The sequence below is a fragment of the Chiloscyllium plagiosum genome, unplaced genomic scaffold, assembly GCF_037043375.1.
Source record: "Chiloscyllium plagiosum isolate Xiang-an unplaced genomic scaffold, Cpla_swu_hap1 HiC_scaffold_10, whole genome shotgun sequence".
Lineage (NCBI taxonomy): Eukaryota > Metazoa > Chordata > Chondrichthyes > Orectolobiformes > Hemiscylliidae > Chiloscyllium > Chiloscyllium plagiosum.
This window is the reverse complement of record NW_028270148.1, coordinates 100,512,648-100,530,387: the sequence shown is the minus strand read 5'-3', so window position 1 is coordinate 100,530,387 and position 17,740 is coordinate 100,512,648. Positions and strand designations below refer to the sequence as shown.

At 47.1% G+C, this 17,740-nt stretch overlaps 1 protein-coding gene across 15 annotated transcripts in view; it reads left to right on the top strand.

The window, feature by feature from the left end:
* The window catches only part of syne1b (spectrin repeat containing, nuclear envelope 1b), a 629,476-nt gene that overhangs the window by 73,984 nt on the left and 537,752 nt on the right, over positions 1–17,740 (top strand). For all 15 annotated transcript variants that reach the window (XM_087991586.1, XM_087991587.1, XM_087991592.1 and 12 more), the window contains exon 2: positions 1,267–1,328. In XM_087991586.1, coding sequence (XP_087847712.1) covers positions 1,267–1,328 — 62 coding nt within the window. The remainder of the gene's footprint in view (positions 1–1,266; positions 1,329–17,740) is intronic.

Below are 17,740 nucleotides of genomic sequence, written 5' to 3'. Positions count from 1 at the left end.
CTGTGTTAAAATGAGTCTCTGCTTGAAACAATTAACATTAAACTCACTTGTCCCCTTACAGGTACTGACTGACCTGTTGTCTGGTTATATTTTTGTTAATGCTAATTAGTTCGCTGAATTTAACTTGCTCTGCACGAATTCTTTGTCTGAATTCTCTGAAGTACAAATGCATGCTAACCAGCCAGCGCTGACAGAGACAAACAAAAACATTGTAATATGGAGTTCTTTGTTTATTTTGATTTTAATTCTGCTGCATTCTAACAAAAGAGGAGGGTAAAGTCTTTCTCTTCTATTGTGTTCTGTGAAGATAGATAAAATAAGATATTCTTGCTTGTATATTACCACTACACCTTGGTGTGCACTCCCGAATTACTTATTAAACCACTAATTACATTTGGAAATGTAGTCGCGATTATTTTGTGGGTGAAGATGGTAGCATACCAAGATCCCACAAATTTTACAAATGGCCAGTTAAGTTGGTGGCTAAGGGACAGACATTGACGAGCGTCCTGGGGATAACTCCTGTTAGCTGTTCAAAAATGTCACACCGTGGAATCTTTGTCAACTGACCGAGGAGGTAGATGGAGTCTGTGTGTAGTAACTGAACTGAAAAATGGCATGTCTGCCCTCAGTCCCTGCAATCGCTACAATGGCAATGTGCATGGGCTGCCCATTAGTCTGATTCTCATTCCCATTAATTTCCATGGTGGGAGACCGTTCAGCAAATCTCCCTAAAGCTGTGTTGGCAGATGATGGAGGCCACAGGAAGTGGTGGAGGCTGGTACAATTGCCACATTTCAAAGACACCTGGATGGGTGTATGAATAGGAAGGGTTTGGAGGGATATGGGCCAAGTGCTGGCAAATGGGGCTAGATTGGGTTGGGATATCTGATCCGCATGGACAAATTGGACCAAAGAATCTGTTTCCGTGCTGTATACCTCTATGGCTCTAAATTACTCTGGGTACAGGGAACTTGGAAGAGAGACCATCTTGATTCCCTTCACTGGGAGCTCTCACATCCTTACACTGACTATTGCAGGAGGCAGTTGGCATCCAGGCTCCCTGTCTCTAAGTCTTCCACCACACACAAATGTCATTCTAGTTCTGGCTCCTACTTTGCAATGTGGTTTACTCATGTAGCCATTAGCTGGTTACAAAAATTTGCAAACAAGTGCTAGCTTAAAGGTACTTCTTTGTTAGTGTGCAGCAATGTTCATGATCCCCCTTCTCGTATTTCTCACAACTGATCCGTCAATGTCTTACAGATGAGCAGGAAGCTGTACAGAAGAGAACTTTCACAAAGTGGATCAATTCTCACTTGGCCAAGGTAAGGAGCTTTCAACTGCTCTCTTTATATCCTCGGTAAATCTACACACCTTGATGTTGGTTCGTCCACAAGGCTGGGGAGGTGGAAAATGTTTGACAACAGCAACTTGCAGGCATCAGGTATCCTGGGACACTGGTAGCCAGCTTCAATATTCACCTGTCGGGTGACTCAGTGGTCAGCTCTGCTGCCTCATAGTGCCAGGGACCCGGGTTCAATTCCCACCTCGGGTGACTGTCTGTGTGGGGAGTTTGCACATTCTCCCTGTGTTTACGTGGGTTTCCTCTGGGTGCTCTGGTTTCCTCCCACAGTTCAAAAGAAGTGCAGGTTAAGTGAATTGGCCATGCTAAATTGCCCATAGTGTTATGTGCATTAGTCAGAGGGAGATGGGTCTGGGTAGGTTACTCTTTAGAGGGTCGATGTGGACTTGTTGAGCTGATGGGCCTGTTTCCACAGTGTAGGGAATCTAATCTAAAAACAACCTAACTCGCTCATATCTGTAGCTGTAGTTACTATTCACTGCTTTGACCTGATTGATGTGCTTGGGCCTGGAGGCTTGGTCTTATTCCTGTTACCTCAGTGATGGATAAATCTCATATCCCAATACCAAGATCTGTTAGTAACGGCAAACACCATATCTCCAAGTTGATAAGCAGTGGAGTTGAACTTGTGTGGAGTGGGCACGTCCCCGGTGGATCGTTCTTGCGTATATGACTGGCAAGAGGTTGGACTGACCTATCCCAAGGTGGTGAGTTGCAGGTTTGGAAGGTACTGTCTCAGCAAGTAACGTTCACGCCATACAAGTAGCAGACAATGACCATCTCCAACAAGAGAGAATCCAACCATCATCCCTGGGCATTCAGTGAAGTTACTGCACTGAATCTCACAGATGGTGCACACTGCTTTCATTGTGCGTAGCTGGTTAAGGGATTAAGTGTTACTAGGCTTAGATGCAGTGCCAATCAAGCGGGCTGCTGGCTGGTGTTCCTGAATGTTACTGAAGGTGCGCTCATCCAGGCAAACATTCCATCACAATCCTGACTTGTGCCTTGCTGTTGGTGGGCAGGTTTTAAGGAGTCAGGATTTGAGTTACTTGTTCCAGTATTCCTGGCCTCTGACCTGCTCTTGTAGTTACATTATTTATATGACTAGTCCAGTTCAGTTACTGGTCATTAGTAACCCCAGAGTTTTTGATAGTAGGTGATTCAGCAATGGTGTTACCACTGAATGCCCAGAGGTGATGGTTGGGTTCTCTCTTGTTGGAGATGGTCATCGCGTGGTACAGATGCTGGTGGGGCATGAATGTGACTTGCATCTTATCAGCCAGACCCTGAATGTTGTCTAGGTCTTGCTGCATATGAACATGGATTACTTCAGTATCTGAGTAATTCAACGTCACTCATTATGATTGTACACTCTGCCCCTGTTCATAAAGCCGAGGGTTCCGGATGCTTTATTAACCGTTCACTCCACCTGTCCTGCCACCATCAATGACCTGTGAACATACACACCCTGGACCCTCTGCTCTGGGACCCAGGTTTATAACTATACCCCCTATTTTACGTGGTCTTTCAATATTCTTCTGACTAAAGTGCATCCCTCACACTTCTCTTCATTTGCCACCTATCTACCCACTCCATCAATTTGTCAAATTCTTTGCAGAGTTCCACACTGTCTTATTCACAGTTTACAATTCTTATATGCATGACCTTGTCCTCATAACCCTCTTTCATCTGCCTTCCATTCTCCCCCTAAACGTACCCCCCCGCCCCACACCAACCACCACCAATTACAAACTGCACCCTACCCCCCCCAACCCCAATTCCAGCCTCAGGTAAAGATGGCTCTAATCCCAGTCACGGCAAAAAGAGGCCCCGGATCATGGCCATGGCTAAAGACAGCCATCATCTAGGCCTACTCCCGATCTTGGCCTTGTGTAGAGACAGCCCTAACCTGGCCTTGGTTAGAGGATGTCCCTGATCTTGGCTTAGGGTAGAGACAGCTCTATCTCGGCCTTGGTTAAAAGATGTCCTTGATCTCGGCCTAGTGTAGAGACAGCCCAAATCCCGGCCTTGGTTAAAACATGTCCCCGCTCTCGGCCTAGTGTTGAGACAGCTCTATACCGGCCTTTGTTAAAGGATGTCCCTGATCTTGGCCATGTGTCCTGGTCTTGGTTAAAGGATGTCCCTGATCGCAGCCTAGGATAGAGACAGCCTTAATCCTGGCATTGGTTGAAGGATGTCCCTGATCTTGGCCTGGGGTAGAGGCGGCCCTAGTCTTGACTTCTGATGAAGTAGGCCTCATGTAAAAGCAATTGACAATCCCAACCTGGGATAAAGCAGTTCCCAGTGACTCCCTCACACATTTACCTAACTGCCCGTTGCCCCTCCAAATGGAGGTTGCTTCTCTCCTACCCCTCTTGCTGATAGGCCCACAATCAAGCAAGCACAGATGAGAACTGGTCTCTGATTGGAGTAGCCCCTTCTCACCATCTCCTTCCATTCTCGTGATGTGGGCAACCTTTCTGTGATTGGTTGTGCCACGAGTGGAGGTTTCCGGGTGTTACAGGGACATTTGGATCTTGGGAGATTTGCCTGAGCTCCCTTTGGGCATTGCCTTAGACCGTTCTGTGAGGACATTCTGGGCAGCATCTCACGGGTGCTTCTTGTTAACAAAACATGTGTGACCTTCCATGTCATGACCTGCCGGATGTGGGGGGTGGGCAACTCTTCACTTGGAGGTCAGCAATGGGTAGAAAATCAAGAGCACCATGCTGCAAAGCAAGAACCAAGTGAGAGTTGCACCTAGTATCTGAAAGGATTTCTGACCGGGGTTAAAGTGCAGTAGAAAGAGGGTAGGGGCCACTTTGAGAAGTGGACTTTTAATTCCACAATTCGGAAAGCCTCGACGTCCAATTCAGAACCCGGTTTGCTGCTCCTCCAGTTTCGGTACGGGATTCGTATTCTCCAGCATCCGGTGTGTGTGTTGCTACGGAAACCGCTACCTCTGCTGCAATTACTGTTGCCGTGGAGATCACTCCCACAAAAGAATGCAGCACAGCGAGCAGAGGGTGGGCTCCTTGACGTTCATCTGTGGGCGTCATCAATTCACTTCCTGTTCTGATGTATCCCTCAAGGTCGTTTCTAATCCCTCAGCCGATTAGCAACACCCCTGCCTCCTCCCTTTTATGCACAAACTGAGGGCGATGATTGAGACTTGCAGATACCGAGGTATCATCCTTGCCAGATTGATGGGGAACCTGGTGATCAGGTAACCTGGCACTCTCCAGCTGACCATGTGAGTGCATGCTCAAGGAGATCCAATCCTACCCCTCAGTGGGCCTCAGTATTGCCCGGTGTAAGTGGAGCTTGTATAAATATAGCCAAGTAGGCTCCACCCACAACGATGCAATGGTAACCAGGAAACCTGGCTCCGATGATGTTAGCTGTGCCATAACCTGGAGGTGGTGGTGTCTCCGAGGTAGTAATCTAAAGATTCATTAACATGGAGTCAAACCCCACCACAGTAGTTGTTGAAATCTGAATCCTAATTAATTAAATTGGGAATATAAAGCTGCTCAAAAAGTGTGGTGCTGGAAAAGCATCCCAGGAACAGGGAGAGTCAACATATCGAGCATAAGCTCTTCATCAGGAATGTGGGGAGGGACCCAAGGGGGCTGAGAGATAAATGGGGGGTGTTGGGGTGGGGGGAAGGTAGCTAGGAAGGTGATAGGTAGATGAAGATGGAGGGTGACGGTGATAGTCGGCGAGGAGGGTGGAGCGGATATTTGGGAAGGAAGGTGGACAGGTAGGACAGTTCAAGAGGGTGGTGCCGAGTTGGAGGGTTGGATCTGGGGGAGGGGAGATGAGAAAATAGGTGAAATCGACATTGATCCGTTGTGGTTGGAAGGTCCCAAGGCGGAGGATGAGGCGTTCTTCCGTCAGGCATCGTGTGGTTAGAGTTTGGTGGTGGAGGAAGCCCAGGACTTAAGGTCAATATCTCCTCCTCCTTGGATGCTGCCTGACCGGCTGTGCCTTTCCAGCACCACAATTTTTGACTCTGATCTCCAGCATCTGCAGTCCTCACTTTCTACCAGCATAAAGCTGCTCTCAGAGACGGTAACTGTGAAAATCCATCCATGTTACTCACGTTGTGTGGGAAGGAAATCCTCCATCTTTACTTGGTGTGGCCTACATGTGACTGCAGGCCCACAGCAAGATGGCTGACTCTTAACTGCCCTCTGAAGCAGCTCAGGGTTCCGTCAACAGCAATTAGGATGGAGGCTTGAGTAGGATGTCTGAGTTGACAGGCCATGGGATGGGCACCGTGGGCAGGGGACAGGAAAGGTGCTTTATTGTGAGAAATTCTGAGATTTCATTGGACTCATGCCAACCCCGGAAAGTTCAGATTGGTGCATATGGAACTTTCTGCACACATAGGCACACGCACACAGACACACACACACGCACAGCCACACACACACGCACGCACACACACACGCACAGCCACACACACACAGACACACGCACAGCCACACACACGTACAGACACACACACAGCCACATACACACACAGACACACATACACAGCCACACACACAGACACACACACACACAAACACGCAGACACACACACGCACTCATGCACAGACACACGCACAGACACACACACACAGACGCACACAGCCACGCACTCATGCACAGACACACAGGCACAGACACACATGCACAGATGCACACACGCACAGACACACACACAAACACGCAGACACACGCACTCATGCACAGACACACGCACAGACACACACACACAGACGCACACAGCCACGCACTCATGCACAGACACACAGGCACAGACACACACACAGACACACACGCACAGATGCACACACGCACAGACACACACACATACAGGCACACACACGCAGCCACACACACACGCACAGACACACATACACAGCCACACACACAGACACACACACACCCACCACACACACACAAACACGCAGACACACAAAACACACACAGCCACACACACACACCAACACGCAGACACACACAACACACAAACACACACACACACACACACACACGCACTCATGCACAGACACACAGGCACAGACACACACAGACATAGTCACGCACACACACAGACGCACACAGACACACACACACACGCACAGACACACACGCACAGACACACACACTTTGCAAAACACATTGCCAAGAAAAAACATGGCGGACCCAAAAAAGCATGACGAATGTGAGTGAATGGGACACAGTGGAGTCCCTGCTGCTACTGGCAGGGGGCACTTAGAGTCAGAGAGTCTCCCCATTTAGAAGGAGACCAGAATTGCACACAGTATTCCAAAAGTTGCCGAACCAGTGTCCTATCCAGAAGTGAGTTTGCAGTGTCAGCAGACATGCTCCTTCGGATGAAGTTATTAGGACTCAACTAATTAAACTGATGTTCTGTCTTTGCTGTCAGGCAGACACTAAAGTTGCAATTGTATTATTAGAGGGACAGTGGGGTCTTCTCCCAGGTGTGTCAAGGCTAATATTTGTCTTTCAAACCACATTTTTTAAAAGAGCAGATTATCTGATCTTCACTGCATTGCCAGAGCTTACTGTATGCACATTGGTTCTCTTGTTTCCCATAGACAGTGCAGTTCTTTATTTGGCTTGTGCATGCCTCACGAGCTGTAGAAGCCATGAGAGTTGCTATGTGAATGCAAGTCTTCCCTTTAACGTCATGTGCCATTTACATCCACCTCAGAGAATGGACAGGTTCTTGCTCCATCCAAAAGGAGGTCGCCTCCAGTAGCACAGCTCTCCTGCAGCCATTTGCCTGGTGGGTATACTTAAGACTGCTGGGGCCACTTGAGTCACTACTGTTTGGAGGTGTCATTTTGGATGCTCCTGGACCGAGTGGCTTCAAATCAGAACAGGCATTCAAAGTACACAGTAAAAAGGTGTGACGCTGGAAAAACACAGCAGGTCAGGCAGCAACTGAGGGGCAGGAGAATCGATGTTTCGGGCATAAGCCCTTCATCAGCAATGTGAGGGGGGAGGATGAAGGCTGAGAGATAAATAGGAGGGTAAGGGGTGGGACTGGGGGGAAGGTGGCTGGGAATGCAATTGGTAGATGCCGGTGGGGGGGTAATAGTGATTGGTCAGAGGGCAGGGTGGAGCGGTGAGGTGGGAAGGAAGATGGACAGGTCAAGAGGGCGGTGCCGAGTTGGAGGGTTAGGTCTGGGATGAGGTGGGGGGAGGGGAGATTTGGAAACTAGTGAAGTCAATGTCGATGGTTGGAGTCATACAGATGTACAGCACGGAAACAGACCCTTCGGTCGAACCTGTCCATCCCAGCTAGATATCCCAACCCAATCTAGTCCCACCTGCCAGCACCCGGCCCATATCCCTCCAAACCCTTCCTATTCATATACCCATCCAAATCCCTTTCAAATGTTGTAATTGTACTAGCCTCCACCGCTTCCTTTGGCAGCTCATTCCACACAAGCACCACCCTCTGTGTGAAAAAGTTGTCCCTTAGGTCCCTTTTATATCTTTCCCCTCTCACTCTAAACCTATGCCCTCTAGTATGGACTCCCACACCCCAGGGAAAGAACCTTGTCTATTTATCCTATCCAGGCCCCGATGATCTTATAAACCTCTATAAGGTCACCCCTCAGCCTCCGACGCTGAGGGAAAACAGCCCCAGAATATTCAGCCTCTGCTCTCCATCCTTGGCAACATCCTTGTAAATTTTTTCTGAACCCATTCAAGTTTCGCAACATCATTCCTACAGGACAAAGACCAGAATTTAACGCAATATTCCAACAGTGGCGAACCAATGTCCTGTACAGCCAGAACATGACCTCCCAACTCCTGTACTCAATACTCTGACCAATAAAGGAAAGCATACCAAACACCACCTTCACTATACTATCTACCTGCGACTCCACTTTCAAGGAGCTGTGAACCTGCACTCCAAGGTCTCCTCAATCAACAACTCTCCTCAGGACTTTACCATTAAGTATATAAGTCCTGCCCTGATTCCCTTTTCCAAAATGCAGCACCTCACATTTATCTAAATTAACTCCATCTGCAATTCCTCAGCCTATTGGCCCATCTGGTCAAGATCTCATTGTACTCTGAGGTAGCCTTCGCTGTCCGCTGCACCTTCAATTCTGGTGTCATCTGCAAACTTACTAACTCGACCTCCTATGTTCACATCCAAATCATTTATATAAATAACAAAAAGGTTGAAGACTCCCAAGGCAGAACGTTCCTTTGATCAGATGGGCTAATGGGCTGAGGAGTGGCAAATGGAGTTTAATTTAGATAGATACAAGGTGCTGCATTTTGGAAAAGTAAATCAGAGCGGGACTTGTCCGCTTAATGGTAAGGTCCTGGGGAGTGTTGCTGAGCAAAGAGACCTTGGAGTGCAGGTTCATAGTTCCTTGAAAATAGAGTCTCAGGTAGATAGGATAATGAAAAAGACATTTGGTATGCTTTCCTTTGTTGGTCAGAGCATTGATCGTAGGAGTTGGGAGGTCATGTTGCGGCTGTACAGGACATTGTTTTGGCCACTTTTGGAATACTGCGTGCAATTCCAGTCTCCCTGCTCGAGGAAGGATGTTGTGAAACTTGAAAAGGTTCAGAAAAGACTTACAAGGATGTTGCCAGGGTTGGAGGATTTGAGCTATTGGGAGAGGCTGAATAGGCTGGGGCTGTTTTCCCTGGAGCGTTGGAGTCTGAGGGGTGACCTTATAGAAGTTTATAAAATCATGAGGGGCATGCATAAGGTATAATAGACAGAGTCTTTTCCCTAGGGTGGGGGAGTCCAGAACTAGAGGGCATAGGTTTTGGGTGAGAGGGGAAAGATATAAAATGGACCTAAGGGGCAATGGTTTCACATAGAGCGTCGTGCGTGTGTGGAATGAGCTGCCAGAGGAAGCGATGGAGGCTGCTACAATTACAGCATTTAAAAGGCATCTGGATGGGTATATGAATAGGAAGGGTTTAGATAGGGTATTGGCCAAATGCTAGCTAATGGAATTAGATTAGGTTTGGATATCTGGTCGGCATGGACATGTTGGATTGAAGGGTCTGTTTCTGTGCTCTAGATCTCTATGACTCTATGAGGTGCTCTTCCTCTAGTTGTTGGGAGGCAAGGATTTGGCGGTGGAGGAGGCCCAGGACTTGCATGTTCTTGGAGGAGTGGGAGGGGAAGTTGAAGTGGGGGCGATGGGGGCATGTGTTGCAGAGATGTTCCCTGAACCACTCCGTGAGCTGATGTCCTGCATGTACAGTATGTCCTCCATCAGTTATCGGGAAACAAAGGATCATTCCCCCCGAAACCCCAGTGGCTTTGTAAGATGCAGAATATTGATGTGGAGCTTCACCCATATGCGCACTACACAATCTTTAATTCGTTTCTTTACAATCATACACATGAATTAATATATAGATGTAATATCCACACTGCTTGTGTTCATACAATGTTGTTAAATTAGCAGAGCAAGTGAAGGTACTTCAGGTAACATCATCAAATAAATAATGAGCAAAACAACACAGTGGCTCAGTGGGATTAGCACGGCTGCTAACGTGATTGAGTTTTTTGAAGAAGCAATTAAGAGGATTGATGAGGGCAGAGCGGTGGTCATGATCTATATGGACTTGAGAGTGTGGTGCTAGAAAAGCACAGCAGGTCAGGCAGCATCCGAGGAGCAGGAGAATCGACATTTCAGGCATAAACCTTTCATCTGGAAACCCTTCCTGATCAAGGGCTTATGCCTGAAATGTCGATTTTCCTGCTCCTCAGATGCTGCCTGACCTGCTCTGCTTTTCCTGCACCACACTCTCAACTCTGACCTCCAGCATCTGCAGTCCTCACTTTCTCCTCGATGCTGTATATGGACCTCAGTAAGACTTTCAACAAGGGTCCTCATGGAAGACTAGTTAACAAGGTTAGATCTCATGGAATACATGGAGAACTAGCCATTTGGATACAGAACTGGCTCAAAGGTAGAAGACAGAGGGTGGTGGTGGAGGGTTGCTTTTCAGACTGCAGCCCTGTGACCAGAGGATCCCTGTGGCCACAAGGATCGGTGCTGGGTCCACTATTTTTCATCATTTATATAAATGATTTGGATGTGAACACAGGAGGTATAGTTACTAAGTTTGCAGATGACACCAAAATTGGATGCGAAGTGGACAGCAAAGGTTATCTCAGATTACAATGGGATCTTGAGCAGATGGGCCAATGGGCTGAGTGGTGGCAGATGAAGTTTAATTTAGATATCTGCGAGGTACTGCAGTTTGGAAAGGCAAATCAGAGCAGGACATATACATTTAATAGTAAGGTCCTGGGGAGTGCAGGTTCATAGCTCCTTGAAAGTGAAGTCGCAGGTAGATAGGATAGTGAAGGCGGCGTTTGGGATGCTTTCCTTTATTGAGTATTGTGTACAGGAGTTGGGAGGTCTGTACAGGACATTGGTTGGAATATTGCTGGTCTCCTTCCTATCGGAAAGGTAGTGTGAAACTTGAAAATGTTCAGAAAAGATTTACAAGGATGGTGCCAGGGTTGGACGATTTGAGCTATAGGGAGAGGCTGAACAGGGTGGGGCTGTTTTCCCTGGAGTGTCAGAGGTTGAGAGGTGATCTTATAGAGATTTATAAAATCATGAGGGGGCATTGATAGGGTATAATAGACCAGGTCTTTTCCCTGGGGTGGGGGAGTCCAGACCTAGAGGGCATAGGTTTAGGGTGGGAGGGAAAGATATAAAAGAGACCTAACGGGGAACTTTTTCACGCAGAAGGTGGTGTGTGTATGGAATGAGCTGCCAGAGGAAGTGCTGGAGGCTGGTACGATTACAGCATTTGAAAGGCATCTGGATGGGTACATGAATAGGAAGAGTTTGGAGGGATATGGGCCAAATGCTGGCAAATGGGACTAAATTAGGTTAGGATAACTGGTTGGCATGGACGAGTTGGACCGAAGGGTCTGTTTCCATGCCTCTATGACTGTCTCACAGCACCAGGCTCCCAGATTTGATTCCGCCCTCAGGTGACTGTCTGTGTGGAGTTTGCACATTCTCCCCCTGTCTGCGTGGGTTTCCTCTGGATGCTCCGGTTTCCTCCAACAGTCCAAAAATATGTAGTATGTTGTGGGTTAGCCTTGCGAAATGCGGGGTTGGGGTGAGTCTGGGTTGGATGCTCTTCGAATGGTTGGTGTGGATGGGCTGAATGGCCTGCATCCACGCTGTAGGGATTCTATGAAAATTCAGCCCACACTACTTGGAGAGAATATTGGAGAGAATAACCAGGAGTGGCAGCAACTGGACAGAGAAAAACATCGAGTCAATGTCTGACTCCTGTGTTGTTTTGTCAGAACTGATAAGTTCATTGACCTGAGACATTACTTCTTGAATTGTACTTGGTGTCAGCAGTTTGACTGGGGGGGAGCTGTTTAATGCAGTGTTAAACAACGCGTTTGAATGTATTACAAGACAGATTAAAGACAAATAGATCCTTCTGTTGTAAAGTAAATATGATTGAGGCTGCCAGTGTTTTGCCATGCGTAAGTCTGGTTGCTGTGGAAATCTTCTAAGGGAGAAAGTGCAGATGCTGAACACCAGAGTCAAAACCTGTCAGGATGAAGAGCAGTTTCCTGATGAAGAGCTTATGCTCGAAACGTCGACTCTCCTGCTGCTCAGATGCTGCCTGACCAGCTGTGCTTTTCCAGCACCACACATTTTGACTCAAATCTCCTAAGCGTTTGGGTATTTAAAGGGGGACAGTGTTTGCCCTGAATCACCTTTGAATCATAGAGATGTACAGCAGGAAATGGAATCTTCGGTCTAACTTCTTCATGCTGACCAGCTATCCTGAATAAAATTAGTCCCATTTTCCAGCATTTGATCCTCTGTACCCTTCCTATTTATGTACCCATCCAGATGCCTTTTTAATGTTGCAATTGTACCAGCTTCTACCACCTCCTCTGGCAGCTCATTCCATATACGCACCACCCTCTGCTGAAAGAATTGCCCTTAACTTCCTTTTAAATCTTGCCCCTCTCACTCTAAACCTTGCGGTCTAGTTCTGGACTCCCCCATCCCAGGGAAAAGACTTTGCCTGTTTACCCTATCCATGCCCCTCATGATTTTATAAACCTCTATAAGGTCACCCCTCAGCCTCCGACGCTTCAGGGAAAACAGCCCCATCCTATTCAGCCTCTCCCTGTAGCTTAAGCCCTCCAACCCTGGCAACATCCTTGTAAATCTTTTCTGAACCTTTTCAAGTTTCACAGCATCCTTCCTCAAGCAGGGATTTCAGAATTGAACGCAGTATTCCAAAAGTGGCCGAATCAGGAGGTCACATGATCAACGCCTGATCCATCACGCACTGAGGGAGTGCTGCACTGTTCGGTGTGCTATGTCTGGGAGGAGACATTAAGTTGAAGCCCTGTCTACTGTCTCACATGCTGCTAAAAGATCACACAATGCTCATTAAAGAAGACCTGGGGAGTTAACCAGAAATCCCCCTTGACAATATCTTTTGGGACCTTACTGTGAGGAAATTGGCTGCTGTATTTCCTGTCTTACAGGAGTGACTAAAATATTTTAAAAAATCAACTCTTTATTTGGTTCCAAATTCCTTTGGGAAATCCGAAAACTATGGAAAGCTGCTGTCAGTATGAGACAATGCCAGGTTGGAGTCCAACAGGTTTATTTGGAAGCACTAGCTTTCGGAAAGCTAGTGCTTCCAAATAAACCTGTTGGACTATAATTTTTAACTTTGTCCATCCCAGTCCAACACTGACTCCTCCACATCTATCCTCCACATCAGGTCAATGTAAGAGTTTGTCCCTTTGTTCTCTCCTGTTGTTTGTGAGTTTGCTATTCGGAGTGCGGAAAGGTAATCGAGTGTGACCACATCGTCGTTGATCAGCACAGACTTTCCTGTTTGTGAGTGGCCTACTCACTCCCTGTGACCAGAATGTGTGCGATTGATGGTGATTTAGATCAAATGCTTGGCTGGCTGGTGATTACTCAAGGCTGAACAATCGATTGGCGTTTTGTGGCAGCAGAATGTGCGTCCAGCCGGTCTGCGTCACCGCACGCTGCTCTTGAACCGGTTGTTGTTGGGGGGGCGGGAGGTAGAGACTGTCATACATCTCCTGCTGGAACGTGCCTTTGTAAAGGAAGGCTGGAGAGAGATGCAGTGGTTTGTGTCAAGAGTCGTCCTGAGCAGCTCCATGATGCAGGACTGTGTTCTCTATGGCCTATTCCCCCGGACGCACACTGAGACAGACATCAACTGCGCCTGGAGGACCATCAACTTGGTGAAACATGCCCTTTCGTCTGCCTAAAACTTGTTGATCTCGACTGAGTGTTGCAGACTGGTACATTCCAAGGTCCACGGCCAAGTGCTGGAGGACACCTAAGAGCCTGGGGGCAGCTGCTGCCAGGCACAGTGGGGAAAGACCACCGTCTGCTCAGAACCTCCCAGTGCCTCAAAAGTATGTAAATAAAATGTTGTGTGAGTAAGAAATGTCGTGGATTTGTTTGCTGGTTAGAATCAAACTCTGATGTTTCTTCCTTTCCTCATATGCAACCGTACAGCACCGAACTACATTAGTGACTATGTGTGTACATTAAGATATTTTTATGAATAACGTATATTTTTGAAGAAAAAAATGCAGAAGCATGTTTATGTAGACCACTGCTGAAATGTAATATCAGTTACTGATTTGCTATGATTCATTGTGTGTTGGCTGGATGACTATAGAAATTGAGGGTTTGGTTAAGAAAAAGAAGGAAGCATATGTCAGGTATAGACAGGATAGATCGAGTGAATCCTTAGAAGAGTATAAAGAAAGTAGGAATATACTTAAGAGGGAAGCCAGGAGGGTAAAACGGGGACATGAGATAGCTTTGGCAAATAGAATTAAGGAGAATCCAAAGGGTTTTTACAAATATATTAAGGACAAAAGGGAAACTAGGGAGAGAATAGGGCCCCTCAAAGATTAGCAAGGCGGTCTTTGTGTGGAGCCACAGAAAATGGGGGAGATACTAAATGAATATTTTGCATCAGTATTTACTGTGGAAAAGGATATGGAAGATATAGACTGTAGGGAAATAGATGGTGACATCTTGCAAAATGTCCAGATTGCAGAGGAGGAAGTGCTGCTTGTCTTGAAACGGTTGAAGGTGGATAATTCCCCAGGACCTGATCAGGTGTACCCGAGAACTCTGTGGGAAGCTAGAGACGTGATTGCTGGGCCTCTTGCTGAGATATTTGTATCATCGATAGTCACAGGTGAGGTGCCGGAAGACTTGAGGTTGGCAAACATGGTGCCACTGTTTAAGAAGTGCGGTAAAGGCAAGCCAAGGAACTATAGACCAGTGAGCCTGACCTCGGTGGGCATGTTGTTGGAAGGAATCCTGAGGGACAGGATGTACATGTATTTGGAAAGGCAAAGACTGATTTGGGATAATCAACATGGCTTTGTGCGTGGGAAATCATGTCTCATAAACTTGATTGAGAAGTAACAAAGAAGATTGATGAGGGCAGAGCAGTAGATGTGATCTATATGGACTTCAGTAAGGCGTTCGACGAGGTTCCCCATGGGAGACTGATTAGCAAGGTTAGATCTCATGGAATACAGGGAGAACTAGCCATTTGGATACAGAACTGGCTCAAAGGTAGAAGACAGAGGGTGGTGGTGGAGGGTTGTTTTTCAGACTGGAGGCCCGTGACCAGTGGAGTGCCACAAGGATCGGTGCTGGGCCCTCTACTTTTTGTCATTTACATAAATGATTTGGATGCAAGCATAAGAGGTACAGTTAGTAAGTTTGCAGATGACACCAAAATTGGAGGTGTAGTGGACAGCGAAAAGGGTTACCTCAGATTACAACAGGATCTGGACCAAATGGGCCAATGGGCTGAGAAGTGGCAGATGGAGTTTAATTCAAATAAATGCGAGGTGCTGCATTTTGGGAAAGCAAATCTTAGCAGGACTTACACACTTAATGTAAGGTCCTAGGGAGTGTTGCTGAGCAAAGAGACCTTGGAGTGCAGGTTCATAGCTCCTTGAAAGTGGAGTTTCAGGTAGATAGGATAATGAAGAAGGCGTTTGGTATGCTTTCCTTTATTGGTCAGAGTATTGAGTACAGGAGTTGGGAGGTCATGTTGCGGCTGTACAGGACATTGGTTAGGCCACTGTTGGAATATTGTGTGCAGTGCTGGTCTCCTTCCTATCGGAAAGATGTTGTGAAACTTGAAAGGGTTCAGAAAAGATTTACAAGGATGTTACCAGGGTTGGAGGATTTGAGCTATAGGGAGAGATTGAACAGGCTGGGGCTGTTTTCCCTGGAGCATCGGAGGCTGAGGGGTGACCTTATAGAGGTTTACAAAATTATGAGGGGCATGGATAGGATAACTAGGCAAAGTCTTTTCCCTGGGGTGGGTGAGTCCAGAACTAGAGGACATAGGTTTAGGGTGAGAGGGGAAAGATATAAAAGAGACCTAAGGGGCAACTTTTTCACACAGAGAATGGTACTTGTATGGAATGAGCTGCCAGAGGATGTGGTGGAGGCTGGTACAATTGCAACATTTAAGAGGCATTTGGATGGGTATATGAATAGGAAGGGTTTGGAGGGATATGGGTTGCGTGCTGGCAGGTGGGGCTAGATTGGGTTGGGATATTTGGTCGGCATGGACGGGTTGGACCGAAGGGTCTGTTTCCATGCTGTACATCTCTATGACTCTATGACAGTTCCATTGTTTCTGCTGCCATTAACTTCCCTATGTGGCGTGAGTGATGATTAGAGAGTTGGCTCATTGTCACTTCTAGTAAAACCCCAAGTGAGCCCGAACAAATTATACTGTGATGATCTGAACTACTGTGGTGTTTCTCATAAGCCAGGCTGTTGAGTGGAGAGCAGGCTACATTTTAGATAGTCAATGTTGCCTCAGTAAGTCATAGAGGCATAGAGGTATACAGCACGGAAACAGACCTTCTGTCCAACGCATCCATGCCGACCAGATATCCCAAATTAATGGAGTCCCATATGCCAGCAGTTGGCCCATAAGGCTCCAAACCCATCCAGATGCCTTTTAAATGACTGGATTCCTTCCTCTTTTGGCCTGACTGACTTGATCTTTAGATTAGAGTGGTGCTGGAAAAGCACAGCAGGACAGGCAGCATCCATTACTTGATCTTTATGTCTGTTTGTACATTTGTAGCAATCCCGAGTGCAGGACAAGTGTCATCATCAGGTTATCGCTACTATTGGTTAAACCAGGAAATATTGGGCAGGATGAGAGGTTTAGGAGTCTTTCTCTAGGATAGGCTGAGGAGCTGAGAGACTGAAGTCCTGTAGAGCCACTGCTGGTGAGAGGGTGTAATTGCAGTGTGACATGTTTACATAGGCAGTTTCCGTTATAAATGTGGAAATATGAATTTATAGGGGAGAAAAATTGACACAGAGGTCTGCCAGAAAATAACAACAGGCAGTAAGGCTTTGTAGACAGGAAGTGAACATAAATAGAATTTTAAAATATACACAACATACAATTGGACCATTTCCTGTTGAAAAGCTGTCAGAAGACTGGGCCTTAGGATGTGTTCAAGTTGCACCTTAGGAGTTGAAAGGAAACAGTACCACACCATCACAGTGCCCTTCAGGGAAAGGTGGTATAGGAGAGGCAAGCAGCATTTCAACAGAGGTCATATCCTATACCCCATCACACCCATTCCCTCCACTTTTGCGGCACGGTGGGCTCAGTGGTTAACACTGCTGCCTCACAGCGCCAGGGACCCGAGTTTGATTCCAGCCCCAGCCTCTGGCGACTGTCTGTGTGGAGTTTGCACACTCTCCCTGTGTCTCCTGGGGCAGATATACCACCCTCACGTTGAGCTCTGCCCCTTGCCCATCATTGGGCTTGGGAAGGGTTTCCTCCAGGTGCTCTGGTCTCCTCTCACAGTCCAAAGATGTGCAGGTCAGGTGGGTCGGCCATGCTAATTTGCCCTGTAGCGTCCAGGGATGTGCAGGCTAGGTAGATTAGCCATGGGAAATTCAGGGTTACAGGGATAGGGTGGGGGGTGGAGAGGGGGCTGTGTCTGGGTGGGATGCTCTTTGGACGGTTGGTGTGGTTTCGGTGGGCCGAATGGCCTGCTTCCTGTAGAGATCCTATAATTGTTGATTCTCATTTCTGCCCCATATACTGTCTTCTTCACTACAAATTCAGTGCACAAAGACCAACCAGTGAATCTTGGAAAGAGCTGCTGGGTCTGAGTAGTGTGTAGCATTTGCTAAGTATCTGGAACATCACTAAATGACACAGATGAGCTTTTACAAAAAAAGTTGACAGTGGGGAGTAGGAATCATGTCTGCGTGGTTAGGG